Below are 16,251 nucleotides of genomic sequence, written 5' to 3' on the forward strand. Positions count from 1 at the left end.
ATAAAGAGATTTCAGGTAAAGCAAACCTACAGTGACCGGTAAACTCTAGTAATTTGAAAAAAATAAATTAATTTCTTAACCTAATAAATTCTTCATCTTCCTTGTAATCTTCATCTTCCTTGTAATCTTCATTCAATCTCTTTTCCTACTTCTCTCTCTCTTCAATCTCCCTATTCCTTGAAGCTCAAATGAGTAGGTGTGGTTCTTCTTCTCGTGTACACAGTGCAAACTCAGGTAATGTTAAATGTTATCACAAATTGGAAGCTAAATTGAAAACTGTTTGTAAGGGACCAAACACATGTTAGAAATTCTATGCTTGCCCAAATTGGCCAGTAAGTTAATTAATTATATTTGTATTTTTAGTTGTTGTTCATGCATTTTCAAGTGGTCCTTTATTAAGATTAGTTACAGAGAGTGCTGGAATTGGATATTTATGAAGCACATACACATTCATTGTCCTCATATAAATTACTGCATTATGTAACTCAACAACAACATTTTCCCCATCTATCTTCCTTAAGCCATCCTTTAAAGTGTAACCTAGAAGCAAGTAAAAAAGCCCTTGTATCCCTCTATCTCCATTGCAATTATTAGCTAAACTCATCAAGTAATCCATAGACAAATCATCTGGATCTACCTCCATTATTCTACTAAAACCTCCAACATAACTAATACCACTTGGGCTTCCTTAAATTTACCCCGATACCAAATTCTAATAGACACCTTTTCATTCATTATGTTCACAATTACAAACAAATCCTAATCTCTAATGTGTTGAACCAAATTCCACCATAAAAGAGTAAAACCTAATTTCTAAGCAAATTTCAACAATTATCAATAATGAGACATCAATTGCAAAAATTTAGAGTCAAAAACTTACTTGTATTGTGATGTTTTACTGGAAATCAAATTTGCCCTAAAATTTAATTTGTTCCGCCATTGAAGAATGTGAAATGGTGCAAAAAATTTAGGTTGAAACAGAAAGTTCAATGGTCTTGTATTTGCAAATAGAAGTTGAAGAAGATGGTGAATTTTGAAATAAAGTAATGACAGAGACAGCTATGAATGAGTTGGTATACGAAATAAATGCTAAATTGATTACTAGTAAAATATCTTTTTATTTGCAAAAATGAGACAAAGATTGTATTTTTATTGAATAAATGAAACATTAATCCTTTATTTACAGATAGCCAAAATATTAGCTTTTTAGAAACAATTTTTTCAATATATGAAAATATATAGTAACTTTAAAATTTAATACTTCTCATATCAACTCATAGTACGCTCATATTCTTATATATAGACTTTTCATTTAAAAAAAAAAATTGAATTAGCTCAATGACTAATGATTTTTCTTAGATTCAATTTTGACCGCCCATAAAAAATTACTCTATTCAACATACTTCCGAATAAAAAAATTAAAAATATAACGATGTGAAATCCTCCTTTTTCAACAAAGACTCTGACCAAATTTCAAAAACCAAAAACACAAAATTGGTGGAGCCTCCGACCAAAAAGTAAACACCACCACCGTCAATCCGCCAATTCTCTCGGTCAAACCTCTTCGATCATCCCTTCCTCTAACCTCCATTAATATTCACTAGAAGCTTTGAATCCATAAAAACCCTAACAATGGCGGCCTTAATTTACCAGATATTCACCTCTTCATCTCTACTATCTCTAGGTCTTTACCATCTTATCTCCACCATTCGCAACTTTCTCAAATCCCCTCAATCCTTCTCCGCTAAACCTTTTCATCCCCTTTCTTCTCGCCTCCGTCTTCTTCCCTTATACCTCACTATCGTCGCCATTTTGATCTCCTTCATCCACCATTCTCTCTCCTCCAACATTGCCGATCCTCTCGTCAAAGGTCATTCTCCTGTCCACCATTTCACCTCCCTTCAATCCGCCGCTGTTTCTTTCCTCTTCTTTCTCCTTTCTCTCATTCTTCTTCTCTCTGAATGTACTTCCGTGTTCTCTATGCTCCCTTCCGATCTTTTCTTTGCGTTTGCATCATCGGCTTTTTTCCTTCATTCCACCGTTTATTCATCTCGTGCGAGTTTACAGACTTCCGATCTTCAATCCCGGTGTGATTCCTTATCCTCATCGATTTCTCTTGTTTCTTCTATTCTTTGTCTCGGTCTTGCCCTTTTTCCTCGATTGTTTGTGTTCGATGTTGGTCTTGCTGGTTCGCTTTGTTTGAACGGGTTATGGGATTTGCAAACTGGGCTTTCTCTTTATGTTGATGCCTTTATTCCTGAAGGTTGTCATCGACTTCTTGATGTTGTTAGTGGCGTTGAAGGTTCTACTAAATGTGAGCTCGAAGAATCTAAGCTTCGAGCTGTTGCCATTCTTGATCTTGCATTTGTTGTTCATGTTGGGATTGTTATGATTTTGATATTTGTAGTTTATGCTGTGGTTTCTAAGGCTTTGGGTGTCTCAAGGAGATTTGGGTCTTATGAAGCTTTGTCTACTACTGCTGATACTAATCATGTGCAGTTGAAGACTTTGACGGGAACTCAAGCTTAACCGAATTCATCTTGTAAGGTACATTTTCCTTTTTAAAGGTATTTTCTATCTTGTTTTACAAGCTTTAATGATTCAATGTTGGTATATTCTCTTCTCCCTCACCACATCTTACCTTTATTGCTAAGCATTGTTTTAATTAGTTGGTTCTATTGATTGATTTTTGCTTTTAAAGTTTCTTTTTGATGGAATTTTTTCAATGGATTTTGAGTCAATTGTGATGAGTATACTGAAATGTTACCAGAAAGGAAATACCATATCTACTGCCATTGGAAACAGAAACTAAAAACATAATGTTGAGATTTGGGGATGAAGAGTTCTTATGATGTGGTCCTTTTTCGTATGATGTACTGCCATCAATCCAAAACGTTAATATTTCAATCAGTTGTAGATTGAAGCATTTTTTCATTAGAACATTAATATCGAGTTTGGGCCACAAAGTATCTGGAACCTTAATCTAGTCTTTTGGGGACCAAGTTTTCCAGAAGGGATTTGATGGGAAGTTTCAGGTTTTTGTAGGTGTTGAGCTAATAAACGTAGTTGTTGGACTAGATGAATTGAAAGGATAGTGAGCATGACTACTTGTACATCCTTGAAAAGTTTGATCTTGAAAATGAAGTAGCATTATGCTACTGTAAGTGGTGTGGCAAATCTTGATGTTGTCTTCTCTTAATTCATGTAACGGCAAGAAACTGTCATAAAGTTGCTTAATCTTGTGTGCTTTTTGCTTGGGCATTGTTCAGTTTTCTCAAGACTAATTAAGCTGCCAAACACTTAATAGAGTCTTAACATATGTGATTAGAAATCAAATAATATGCTCCTGAAAGTGGGAAAGGATATGTGGTTATGTTATGTTGGAAGCCACAACCTTTTGCATCAGTTTGAATCACATGAGATTGTCAGTCACTGACTATTCTATTGCATTTGAAGAAAAAGTGTTGCAGAACAACAGAAAGTTCGACTTCAAGTTGACTTCTTGCTTGCATAATATCAAAGTTCATTTGAATTTCTTTGTTGCATTTCTGGGTAGTTTGGACTGATATAAGAAAACCCATCAAATAACTCACAGGCACAGGTAGAAAAAATTTACCAAGAGTCTGTTCAATTTTTATTACAAAACAATTATATAAAATAGATATTATTGGATGAATTTTTTATAAAAATAAACAGTTACTGTAACACTCCTTTTATTAAGTAAGGTGGGTAATACAAAAAAGGAATTTAAAATCGTGCTCGTTGTAGTTTAGAATCTTCACTGTTACCTTGATGCTCCATATATAAGTTTAGTCTATTGCACCATGTTAGAACATGGTTCTAATTCTTAAGCTCTCATACATGGTGTTCATGCAAGAAGAATGTGCTAGGTAAAGATCTTCTAGCAAAGTGGATGGATTTTTAATCTACAAAGTTGAGTTGGATTAGAAAATTCATCAAGTTCGAGTCCCAGTAAAATTATTAATATTCATTCCTCGTTTACTAGGGATAGGTCATTACACAGTGCTAGAGTCCATCTACAATTCTACATTCATAAGTTGAGGTAGAGTTGTATACTTGTATCATGATTATTTTAGCATAATGAAATAAGAAAAAGGTCTTATGATTTTGTTTTACTCGCTGATGTAGAATTCAACTATGTTTAATGTTCCCTGATTTCATTAGAAATTCCAAATTAACTAGGATTAGGGAAGGTTCTAAGATTTTGTTTAGTATGAATAGGAATTTTTGCTTACTTTGTTTAGAATTTGAAAATTTAATATTGGAAAAACTTTTTAGCTTGGTGTTAAAGCTGACGTGCGGTGTTCTTGCCCATTTAAGTTGTGAGATAAACTTGCAAATGTTCATCCGACTTGAAAGAGTGTTTTACTATTACCGTTTCTAGATGATTGAGCAGAACAGACTCAATTTGCTATCTTTAACCATACTCCAGCTTTATGCATGCCACCTTTGCTCATATACATGCACACACGCCATTTGTTTGGATGAACTCCATCAGAATATTGACTTTATTTATTAGGGAATTAAGACTGCTATTTTAGCTGAACTTATGTAGTACTGCTGGGGATCCAGCATGTATTTTTTTTAGTGCCTGCTGATTTTTAAATGTTATCTCGGAACATTGCAATCTACCATGTCACCATAGCTGAAAGTGCACGATACAATCAATTCCTTCTGCTGCGGCGTTCCTTTCTTTTTTTCTTGTCCGAGTTCTAAGCAATTGTATTATTTGAATTTGTGATTCAGGTTGGTAATCCTATGCAATAGTTCAGATAAGGACTACTTGGTGCGATGAATTTGATTAATGTGTATACTATGAAGTCCCGTAGATGTGAGAGTATTGCAACACATTCTACACTTGTTGAATAGGAATTGAAGCACCTCAATCAGTCAATGAGAAGTAAAAAAGAAAGAGATTGTGTTGTGCTGGTGTATCCTCAAGAGAATTTTTAACTGCTTCCTTTGTGCTAACTTGGAGCAAGTCTGCTAATTACAGCAAAGCTATGTAGCCTGCTTGGCAAATGAATAATTGTTGAGACTCTGAACTTTTGATAGTGTTGACGACTGGCGAGCTTAAAGTTTAGATGTTTATTTCTTAATATCCGGGCTACGAAGCCCTTAGTTTCTCGACCTAGTGCAAATTTGTGTTTGTAATAGACGAAAATTTTCTTTTTCTTATTCGGCTCTCTTATTCCCATTCACATAAGTATGATTTATAGTTTTACCCGTGAATCTGTTAAATTTTACCCCTTTTGTTATGAAGTTGTCATGCTTTGGTCTTTTCGTCAACTTGTTATAAGTTTGACCATTTTAATAGAAATACATTTAGTTATATTTATTCGGGAGAGATTAAAGCATTTCTATAGCAAATCATTTTATTTTATTTTATTGTTATAAAGTATTTAAACAAAAACCATATAAATTTTTTGTATTTCTTTTTATGAGTTAAAATGAGTTTTAATTGTGAAATGTGATATGAAAAATAATGTCTTATCTCAAAAGTATTAAGATCAAAATGTAAAATTTACTAAATTTCATGGAAGAAAACAAGTCTAGTCAATATAGGTCTCAATTGGATTGAGTTTGATTGGAGATCAAAAACTAACCGATATGTTAGTGCAGTCATGCTTCATAAGAGCATGTACATAAAATTGCAGAATGTTGCAATTGATTTGACAATTTATGAATGCATTGAGTTGTGTGTGTTTTTATCCTCTTTAATAGTAACACATTTGTTTTTACTTGTATATCTTGCGCTATATATATGTGCATCTTCTTGTAATACTGAGGAGCACAATAGGAGATAGATCTATATAAGTTAATCAATCTATTATACTACTTTTATCCTTATATTCTCACCACCTTTTAACATGTTATCAGCACCAGTTTTTCGCTCTCAAAATCCAAGAAGGTACTCCCTCCGTTCTTTTTTGATCTTCCACATTACTATAATGGGTAGTTTCAAAAGTTTTTTCACTTTAGAATACAGTCTATTTTTAGAAAGTTTTTATTCCACTTTTACCCTTTAAAACCCCCTTTTCTTTTAATGTACCTCTTTTCTTTTATTTATAATTATTTTCTCTCTCATATTTTCAATACAATCATTACTTCACACTACTATTTAATTAAAATAATACCAACTACAACCTCATACTTCCAATACAATCATTACTTCACACTACTATTTAATTAAAATAATACCCACTACAAACTAAAGATTCTATCTTCCTTAATATGTATGAAAAACCCAAAGTAGAAGATCAAAAAAGAACGGAGGGAATAATGTTTTTTTTAAAACATTATAACACATTTTTTTTAGCCACAATATGCACCAATAATATTCTCAATAATAATAAGTTGTCTTAATTTACCAATAACACAGATTATTAGCACATATGGTTACATTAGCTCTACATAACATAAAATCCTTTTTAATTGTAAAAATATCACCTTGGGATGAATGTCAGAGTGGTCCGAAAATTATAATTTAAGTAAATCGTTAAGGGTTCGATTCTAGACCAAAAAATATAAAATAAAATAAAATAAAATAAAAATAAATAAAATAAATTTTTACCACATATTTATAAAACTTGGAGATCAATTATGAAAATGGTATTTCACCCCTATAAATAGGGTCTTCTACCCGTCACAAACACACACACCACTCACACCTTATCCAAAACACAAAAAAAAAAAATAATTTTTTAACCCATAAATTCTTTCTCCATCTTCTTCTTCCTTCAAACCATCCATGGGAAACAATACATCTACAAACACCCACATCAATCCAATTGCCGACAATGTAAGTAAAATACTAGAAGCATTCACATTATGGGCTTAATTATATTACTCGTATTGCTTATGCTCTACCTGATTATCCAAAAAAATTTATAAATCTTGTGCTTAATTATATTGTGCTTGTTATATCTGAGATATTAAATCAGGGGAAGATAATACTAATATGCTTTAATATCTCTAATGATACACAAAATCATTAAATAACCTTGTCATTTTTCTCAATTGTAGAAAATAATGGCCGATCTCAAAAAGAGATAATTCAATGCCTTAGAATCAACAGGAAACAATTTTATACAATGGGCTTCAAATGTCCAATTATATCTAAAAGGAAACAGTTTATTATATACAATAATTGAACTTAATCCTGCTGACAAAGGAAAGGGTATTGAAAGAGATCCCATAAAAATTGAGTAAGATAAGGTAAAAGTTGCATCAATTTTGAGACATCATTTAATTGACAGTCTCAAACACGAATACACCAATTATGAGGACCCAAAATTACTTTGGGAAGAGCTAAATAAAAGATTTGGCTATAATAAAAGTGTACTTCTCCCAAAGGCCATCGATGAATGGCGAGAGTTAAGATTTCAAGATTTCAAATCAATTAGTGACTATAATTCAGCCCTTCATCTGATAAAATCAAAATTAGTCTATTGTGGACAACTAATAAGAGATGAAGAAATGATAGGAAAAACATTATCAACCTTCACGTAAATAGCATTTTGTTACAACAATAATATCGTGAAAGACATTTCAAGAAATATCATGAATTGCTGAAAACACTTCTTGTTGCAGGATAAAATAATGAATTATTATTAAAAAATCACAACAGGAGACCTGTAGGTCTATGCTCTTTAATGAGATAAGTATGATTGAGAGGAATATGCGCCATCGACGTCGTAGGAACTATTTCATAAGAGGCAGAGGTCGTGGAAAATATCACGTAAAGAGCGGCATAAATACTTTTGAACAAGGAAATTTATATGGTTGTGGTCGTGGTCGTGGTGGTAGTCACGGACTTGGTCGTGGCTGCGGACGTAGCCACATTTATGAAAAAAATATATTTGCCCCCCGAAATGATAATTTTAAACAAGTCTAGAAACACAAAAGCACATGTAATAGATGTGGCATAATTGAACATTGAGGGCGAACTTTTCGTACCGCCAAACATTTAGTGGATTTATATCAAGCTTCCCAGAAAAACAAAGGAAAAGGAGCAGAAGCAAATTTTGTAAATGAAGCAAGTATATCTGGGCCCACCTTAGCTTGTCTCCGATTTCTTTAATAAGGATGTGAACCTCCACAAACTTATCCCCAAGAAGAAGATAATTACATCTTTTGAGATGACTATATGCATTTACTGTTTCTCTAACTTGTTTTCCTTTTTTTTTTTAATTTGATAAGTTTTAATTCTCTACTTATGGTTTTGTATTGAGTATTCTTGCTTTATATTAATAATATAAATTTTTTTCTTCTCTTGTCTTAGAAAAGGAAATGTCAGTAAATGGATCAACATTTCATGGCATCCTGGATCAACATTTCATAGCCTCCTGGACAGTGAAGCAACACATACAATATCGAAAAATCGATAATATTTTTCAAACTTGAATTTGCTTCAGACAAATGTCAATACCATATCAGGAACAACAAAATTAATTGAAGGCATTGGAAAAGCATGCATCATACTCCCTATGGGGACAAAATTAGTAATAAATGATGCATTATACTCGAGTAAATCTCGAAGAAATCTTATCAGCTTCAAGGCAATACGCAAAAATGGTTACCATATGGAAACTAAAACCATAGATGAGAAAGAATTCATATGCCTTACAACAGAAAGTAATGGCACAAAAATTATCCTTGAAAAGATGCCAGCAAATTCATCGGGGTTGTATCTCACTCATATACGTCCGATTGAAATAAATGTGATAAGGCTAGACAATAAAGAGCTATTCACTCTATGGCATGATCGCTTAGGTCATCCTGGCACTGGCATGATGCATAAAATAATAGAAAACTCAGTCGGGCATCCACTAAGAAATATTAAGATTCCTCAGTCAAATGAGCTCTTATGCACCTCTTGTTCTCTTGGAAAATTTATTACTAGACCATCAGTAAATAAGATTGTTACTGAATCTCCTATATTTCTTGAAAAAATTCAAGGAGATAAATTTGGACCAATTAATCCACCATGTGGACTTTTTAGGTACTTCATGGTCTTAATAAACGCTTCCACAAGATGGTCACATGTAAGCCTTCAAGTAGAAATAATGCCTTTGCAAAACTAGTTGCACAAATCATCCAATTGAAAAATCATTTTCCTGATTATACAATAAAAAGTATTAGATTGGACAATGCCGGCGAATTCACATCTCAAACTTTTAATGATTATTGCATGTCAATTGGAATTAAAGTGAAACACCCTGTGCCACATGTTCACACACAAAATGGTCTTGTTGAATCCTTAATTAAGAGATTGCAATTAATTGCAAGACCACTTCTAATGAAATCAAAATTATCATCATCGGCCTGGAGTTATGCAATATTACATGCAACATCATTAATTAGGCTAAGACCTACAACTTATCATAAATATTCGCCAATGCAATTAGTAGCTGGTCATGAACCAAATATTTCACATTTGAAAATATTTGGATGCGCTGTATATGTGCCCATTACTCTCCCTCCACGTACAAAAATGGGTCCACAACGAAGAATGGGAATATATGTCGGTTTGGGAATAAATATGTTTTCTCTAAGAAAAAATGGAATCGAAAAAGGATCATTCCAAATGAATCCTTTGCTTATTCCATAGCTATTGATATAATAAATGATGAAAATGATCTTGAACCAATGTCGATAAATGAATGCGGAAAAAGACCTGATTGGCCAAGATGGAAAGAAATAATTGAGGCAGAGTTAAAATCATTAGAAAAAAGAGAAGTTTTTGGGCAAATCTTACAAACTCCAAAAGGCGTAAAACCCGTAGGCTTCAAATGGGTATTTGTAAGAAAAAGAAATGAGAAAAATAAAATTGTCAGATACAAGGCATGACTTGTAGCCCAACGTTTTTCTCAAATGCCAGGAATTGATTATGAAGAAACATATTCCCAAGTAGTTGATGCAACCACACTCAGATTTTTGGTAAGTTTAATAGTTTTTCAATGCCTACACATGAGATTAATGGATGTCGTAACTGCATATTTATATGGGTCACTCGACACAAACATCTATATGAAGATCCCTGAAGGACTAAACTTACCATTAAAGAATGTACCTAGAGAAATGTTTTCTATAAAATTAAAGAGATCATTGTATGGATTAAAGCAATCTGGGCGAATGTGGTATAATCGTTTGAGTGAATACCTTATGAAAGCAGGATTTAAAAATAACCAAATTAGTCCATGTGTATTCATCAAACGATCTCAATCAGGCTTCTTAATAATTACTGTGTATGTAGATGACTTAAATCTGATTGGAACTCCAAGAGAAATTGAAATAACAGCTAAATATTTGATGAGGGAATTTGAGATGAAGGATTTAGGAAAAACTAAATTTTGTCTTGGACTACAAATTGAACATTTGAAAAGTGGAATTTTTGTCCATCAGAGCAATTATACTGAGAAAGTTCTAAAACGATTTTACATGGACAAGGCTCATCCACTAAGTTCCCCAATGGTGATACGATCACTAAACATAAAGGATGACCCATTCCGTCCATAAGAAGAGAACATAGAAATTTTAGGCCCTGAAGTGCCATACTTGAATGCCATTGGTGCTTTAATGTACTTAGCAAATAATATAAGAGATGATATAACATTTTCTGTAAATTTGTTAGCTAGGTAAAGTAATGCACCAACAAAAAGACATTGGAATGGGATAAAACATCTATTTCGATGGGAACTATAGACCTTGGATTTTTTTTCCAGTCAGGAAATGATGCCATACTTACTGGATATGCTGATGCAGGATATCTATCTGATCCACATATGGCTAAGTCACAAACTGGATATGTATTTACATATGCAGGAACCGCAATATCTTGGAAATCAACAAAACAAACTCTAATGGCTACATCCTCAAATCATGCGGAACTTATAGCTTTATATGAAGCCAGTCGAGAGTGTGTATGGTTGAAATCCATGATCGGCCAACTACAAAAAGATTGTGGTTTAAACGATACAAGTAGGGAACCAGCAACAATTTATGAAGATAATGATGCATGTATTAACCAAGTCAGAGAAGGATACATCAGGGGAGACAAAACAAAACACTTGTCACCAAAATTATTCTTCGCACATGATCTACAGAAAGATAAAAAGATAAAAGTCCAAGAAATTCAATCCTGTGAAAACCCCGCTGATTTATTCACAAAGTCACTCCCGTCAAAGCAATTCGAGTATTTAGTACGCAAGATTGGAATGTGCCGATTTCGAGACTTATATTAACTTCAAGGGGAGAAATATGCTCACTGTACTCTTTTCTCCTTTGATCGGGTTTTTATCCTACAGGGTTTTTCTGGATAAAGGTTTTTAATGAGGCAGTCTTTTTTTTCTAGGACCATGAATGTCATAATAAAATTCCCACATATATGTAATGCATTCAGGGGGAGTGTTGCAATTGATTTGACAACTCATGAAAGCATTAAGTTGTGTGTGTTTCTATCCTCTTTAATAGTAACACTTGTTTTTACTTGTATATCTTGCACTATATATATGTGCATCTTCTTGTAATATCGAGGAGCACAATGAAATAGGAGATAGATCTATATAAGTTTATCAATCCATTATACTACTTTTCTCCTTATATTCTCACTACCTTTTAACACAGAAGATGAAGTTGGCGACGGAAACTAAGCTTACAAGTCCATTTTAGATTATTTTTTCCATATAGAACATCCCAGCAAATTATATAGCAGAAAATCACTAAGTCTTAAAAGAATAATACAGTAGCATAAGGCCTAAATGGCTAAAAATATGAAAAATCAACACAAGTAAAATGTATTGAACCTGGCTAAAGATTAAATCTAAAAATAGAAAATAATCATATTAAGATTTAAATGCTGCATAGTTTTCTAGACTAAAAAGATGACATAGGCTTATTACAAAATTTCAATACAACAAATATCATTTCCTTGCCCCAAAGTCCATATTTTGTACATAAAAATTAATTTATGACATTCCTCATGATCATAACCAAGATCTCCTGGAGAAGTAGTACTCAACATGATCATATAATAGGTTTCTGATTCGAAGGCGGAGAAATATCTCAAGGCTGAATCAATTTGCGTATACTTGAACGGAAAATATTAGGCAATATTACCCGGTTCTATACCGGGCAATATTAGCATAAACCCGGAAATTTTGTTTACACTTATATATTAGCACCTTTATGGCCTAACCTGTCATTAAACTGCAGGAAGAGGTTGCTCTGCATTTCAACAAAACCTGTTCTTTTTTGAACTCAGCCATTCAACCACTGCTTAAAGTATGATTGCTGCTTTTCGCGGTTGGCAGCATTTGAAATGTTCACTGTTGGAATTATCTTGTTGGGTCTCAGAAACTGGAAATAAGTGATAACATAGTCTAAGTGGCGAATAACTATTCGAGCAACAATCAACATAGAAGTATATGCAAGACTTTTATGAAAATAAACTAGTAATTACTAGCATGCTCTCCAAGAGGGAAAAGAAAACAGAAAAAGGCATGAACCAGCTTGCAAGGTGTGTGTGTGCATGCGTGTGCTGTGGGGTGCGGGGGCATGAAAGGGTGCTATCATTTTGCAAACTCTAGGATCTTTGATAGTGTCACATGATTCCCTAAATCTCCTTGCAAATCGAGAATCAATAAAAGCGAATTGTAGTCGGTTTTGGGTCATTTTGAGCGAATCACAAATTCAAAAAGGGAATTAACTGACAAATTATGTTACACTGATCTTTAAGGTCAAAAAAGGAAATGTTTTCCATTGAGCTTCAGTGGGTTTCCATGATACATATATGTTGGGTAGTGTGGAAAGGAAGGATGAATTCCACAATAAGACTATAGCAACTGAATCAAACCTGAACAAATTCCTGCAGTTCAGTAAAACTTGAGTGTTCACTATAAGGTACTCCTGCACATTAGAAAACATGAACTAAATTGTTCAAACAAAAGGATTGAATGATAAGAGAAATGCTATTTATTTCTACTTGCACGAGCAGAATCGGTAGGTGTGTTGAAGGAGGGTTTACCGTAAATTTGTATGTTTCCCTTACTATTGGGTTTGATACGATCCAACTGATTACCAACAGATTCCGAGAATGTCCAACCTGTAAGTCAGCAAGTATATCCGATTCACAATTACCAAATCTTGGAAATCCTATAGAACAGCAGATTTACAACATTCAGAAAGACTACCTGTTGGCCGAAATGCCAAAACTGCATTGAACTGATTCTGGTACGTCTTCAAGTAGTTCTTTAAGGTCTTCCCATAAAACATAAATAAAATAAGATATTTTCAGAGCAAGCTCGATAGAGATAACTCAGAAACTACATTGTGAACATGCGAACAAAAGATCACAGCAAATACACGGGTTTCAATTTATATTGATAAAACACATTAACAAAGTATTAGAAACAATCTGGATAAAACACAAAGTATATAACATGTTTACAGACAATAGTGTAAGCGTTAAAAAAATAAATATCTCATAAATTTTAGGGTCTGGATCCGGGTCTATGAGGGGGGGTCTAGGAATTGGGTCTAGAGGTTGAGTCCAAGTCTGGATCCAGACCTAGACCCGTTATTTATTTTTGAGACCGAGACCCAACCCGGATCCAATGGGTCTCAAAAAATGAAATGCAGACCCTAAAAAAGGGGCGGGTCCAGAGCAGGTCCAATAGGCTCCTAGGTCCATGACCATCCCTACAAATAACCTACAGCCAAATTAAAGTAAAGGCCATACTCAGAAATCAGAATAGCACCTCATGCTTTAATGAAGAAATAGGCATGACATGAAGAGGGGTATCCTTCCCATCAGAACACAGACTTTCGGATAGCTGAGGCCACTTAAAAGATCGCAAAATTCTTCTCCTTGATGCATTAGCATATATCTTGACCTAAAGTCAGCAACTAAATAAGATCAGGACACTACAACGTTGAACATATATTTTTCAAATACCATGGGACAAGCAGAGAAAAGACAACGAAATATCGTATGAAATCATCAAGCAGGCAAGATCAAGTTGATGGACCTTCAGTGCCTCTGATATGGCAATATATACACACTCTTTTCCGATGCTATATGCCCCAACTATAATGAGCGTCCTTGGTTGCTTCTTGAGACAGGACTTAGTGGTTCTTACTATAAAGCTCATCACCTCTTCTTTCGAAGGAAACCTAAAATGATCAAATACATTAAAAATTGCACAAACTCCGAAGCCCATTTTCTGTTTGATATCAAATAGGCCAGTGGACATGGTACCTGTATTTTGGGTTGCAATAAGTTGTATCAAGGTAAAGCAAATTGATTTTTTTATTTACAAGAAGCGGATAAGTTTGCATGCTTTTACAAGCTCTGAAATCTCCGGTGTGTAAATGACGTTGTCCATTTGGAAGATGGAAGTGAATTAGGGCAGCACCTGGGCAATGATTGGCTTCCAACAATGTCACTTTGACACCGTCAATTAGATGTTCAACATCCAACTCCAACGGACAAATATATCTGTTGCAAATTGATGTAGGCGTTCATACAATATTGGTAAGAAAGATGAGGTAATAAAGTCTTAGAAAACTCGTTTACACAAAGGAGAACTCTTAAGAGGATCAGGAAGGAAAATTTACGATGGATTAACATAGAGGCACATTCTAACCAGTCGAGCAGTGATAGAGGTGCAATAGATTGGGCCGTATGACCATGCCTTGGTTAAGCCACCATAATGATCAGCATGAAAGTGGCTAAGAAAATAAGCAGAACAGCCTTTGATAGCACCATACCGAAATGCATCCACGGTAAAGGAAGTCTCTGAACGATGATTAACACCATGTTAAACCCACTTGTTAATTTATAACAACAATGCCAAAGCCTGAATCCCATCTAGGTGAAATTGACTGCATGAACCAGTAATCTATGCCCCACAGTTGTCCATAGATCTTTATGAACGAAATGCTTAAGATCTAATTCTTCATCTTATTTTCACTGATTTTTTGAGAAGCTACAGACTTAGACTTGTTCATAGAAGTATAAGGTTTGACAAGGACCGAAATTTAACAACAATGACGAAATGCATCTTATATAGTTCATCTCAATACATGATTTCATAATATTATATAGGAAGCTGATTACCTGGAATCTTCTTATAGAAAGGGCAGGGACGAGGTTTTCCTTCTACTGTCATCAATTTTCTTTTCTGGGTTTTCCTCAAATCGATCTCTAGAGATGGATTGTGCCCAAAATAAGGGTTAGGTTCCCTTAATTTTGAATCAGTAATGTGATTCTTATTCTCCTCGATACTAATCTTCGTCTCATTATCGTCTTCCTGATGGATTTTCCGCTGAATTCCCCACATTTGGAATAGATTTTTTTGCTTCAGCTTCTTGGAACTCAAAGGTGAAAATTCCTCCTTCAATTTTAAGCTAGACCAATCACTCCCACATCGATAAAATTCAGCAGAAAAACTCTCATCTCTCGAACACCCACTTAGATTTTCATTGGAATTTTCAATTCTATGGCCCTCTTCTTCTTTGTCTTCTTCATTGTTGTTGAATGGAGAATTCGGGAATCCATTTTCATCAAGGGTAATCGAAGGTTCTTCAACAGAATCAAAATTGGGGTGTTGGCATAAGATGTAAGGATCAGAAAATGAATCAAATTCGTCAATTTTTTTGGGTGATTGAAGCATAATGTTCTTCGTTTCTGAGTGTTTGTGACCCTCCGACGTTCAATCTTCAACCCTGTTCTTCCTCTTGATTTGTGTTTGATGGGCTTTTTCTGATGGTTGTTGTCGTGATTTTTGTGATTTGAATTAGGGATTTGTATAATTTGAAATGGGTTATTCGCCGCGGGAAATTCATGGCCATTTTAGGAACGTTTTAACTCGGGCCCAAATATGGATCGTCATAGGTGTTAGATCTGGATTGGATCAAGTTAAACTCAGATTCAAACTCTCTTTATTGGACCCATACACAAATTTAGTTTCTTAATTTCTCAAAAGTTTTGACTCTAACCTTGACCCTAAGACACTAAAAGTAATTAAGTATAACATAAAAGTAATCATTTGATGCTTATCGAGCTATATTAGAAGTCATCATTATCATTATTATTATCATTATAATTTATAATTTATAAGAAAATTCCAATTTAGGAAAAATTATAAGAAATTACCCATTAGCCACTATATGCCCTTTTTTAAAAAACTACCTTATCTAAATTTTTTTTGCAAAAAACTACCTAAT

General features: G+C 34.0%; 2 protein-coding genes across 3 annotated transcripts; one reads left to right on the forward strand and one right to left on the reverse strand.

Annotated features, from left to right (window-relative positions):
* Window positions 1-1,344: 1,344 nt before the first annotated feature.
* LOC130809177 (uncharacterized) lies at window positions 1,345-5,222 on the forward strand. Of its 2 annotated transcripts, none has more exons than XM_057674839.1 (2): window positions 1,345-2,547; window positions 4,768-5,222. In XM_057674839.1, exon 1 carries the CDS (start codon window positions 1,633-1,635, stop codon window positions 2,527-2,529), a length of 897 nt encoding a protein of 298 aa, XP_057530822.1. In that variant the 5' UTR covers window positions 1,345-1,632; the 3' UTR covers window positions 2,530-2,547; window positions 4,768-5,222. The 2 variants fall into 2 exon arrangements, with proteins under 2 accessions (XP_057530822.1, XP_057530823.1); XM_057674840.1 differs by having other exon boundaries at window positions 1,355-2,542.
* A 6,527-nt stretch (window positions 5,223-11,749) lies between these two features.
* On the reverse strand, window positions 11,750-15,868 carry LOC130809178 (DNA cross-link repair protein SNM1). The gene is made up of 9 exons (XM_057674841.1): window positions 15,143-15,868; window positions 14,641-14,821; window positions 14,282-14,521; window positions 14,052-14,196; window positions 13,782-13,916; window positions 13,215-13,281; window positions 13,049-13,126; window positions 12,878-12,930; window positions 11,750-12,381 (listed from the first exon to the last, which is right to left on the reverse strand). Exons 1-9 carry the CDS (start codon window positions 15,696-15,698, stop codon window positions 12,283-12,285), a joined length of 1,554 nt encoding a protein of 517 aa, XP_057530824.1. The 5' UTR covers window positions 15,699-15,868; the 3' UTR covers window positions 11,750-12,282.
* Window positions 15,869-16,251: the final 383 nt, after the last annotated feature.

Source organism: Amaranthus tricolor, chromosome 3 (assembly GCF_026212465.1).
Source record: "Amaranthus tricolor cultivar Red isolate AtriRed21 chromosome 3, ASM2621246v1, whole genome shotgun sequence".
Lineage (NCBI taxonomy): Eukaryota > Viridiplantae > Streptophyta > Magnoliopsida > Caryophyllales > Amaranthaceae > Amaranthus > Amaranthus tricolor.

What these genes read in the sequence shown, in the direction of transcription:
- LOC130809177 (XM_057674839.1), top strand. Translation starts at nt 1,633, where the DNA reads ATGGCGGCCTTAATTTACCAGATATTCACCTCTTCATCTCTACTATCT.
- LOC130809178 (XM_057674841.1), bottom strand. Translation starts at nt 15,698, where the DNA reads ATGCTTCAATCACCCAAAAAAATTGACGAATTTGATTCATTTTCTGAT. An exon ending in GGGAAACATACAAATTTACG is followed by an intron (nt 12,931 to 13,048) that starts GTAAACCCTCCT and finishes TCTAATGTGCAG; the next exon opens with GAGTACCTTATAGTGAACAC. An exon ending in AACTGCAGGAATTTGTTCAG is followed by an intron (nt 12,382 to 12,877) that starts GTTTGATTCAGT and finishes ACTTATTTCCAG; the next exon opens with TTTCTGAGACCCAACAAGAT.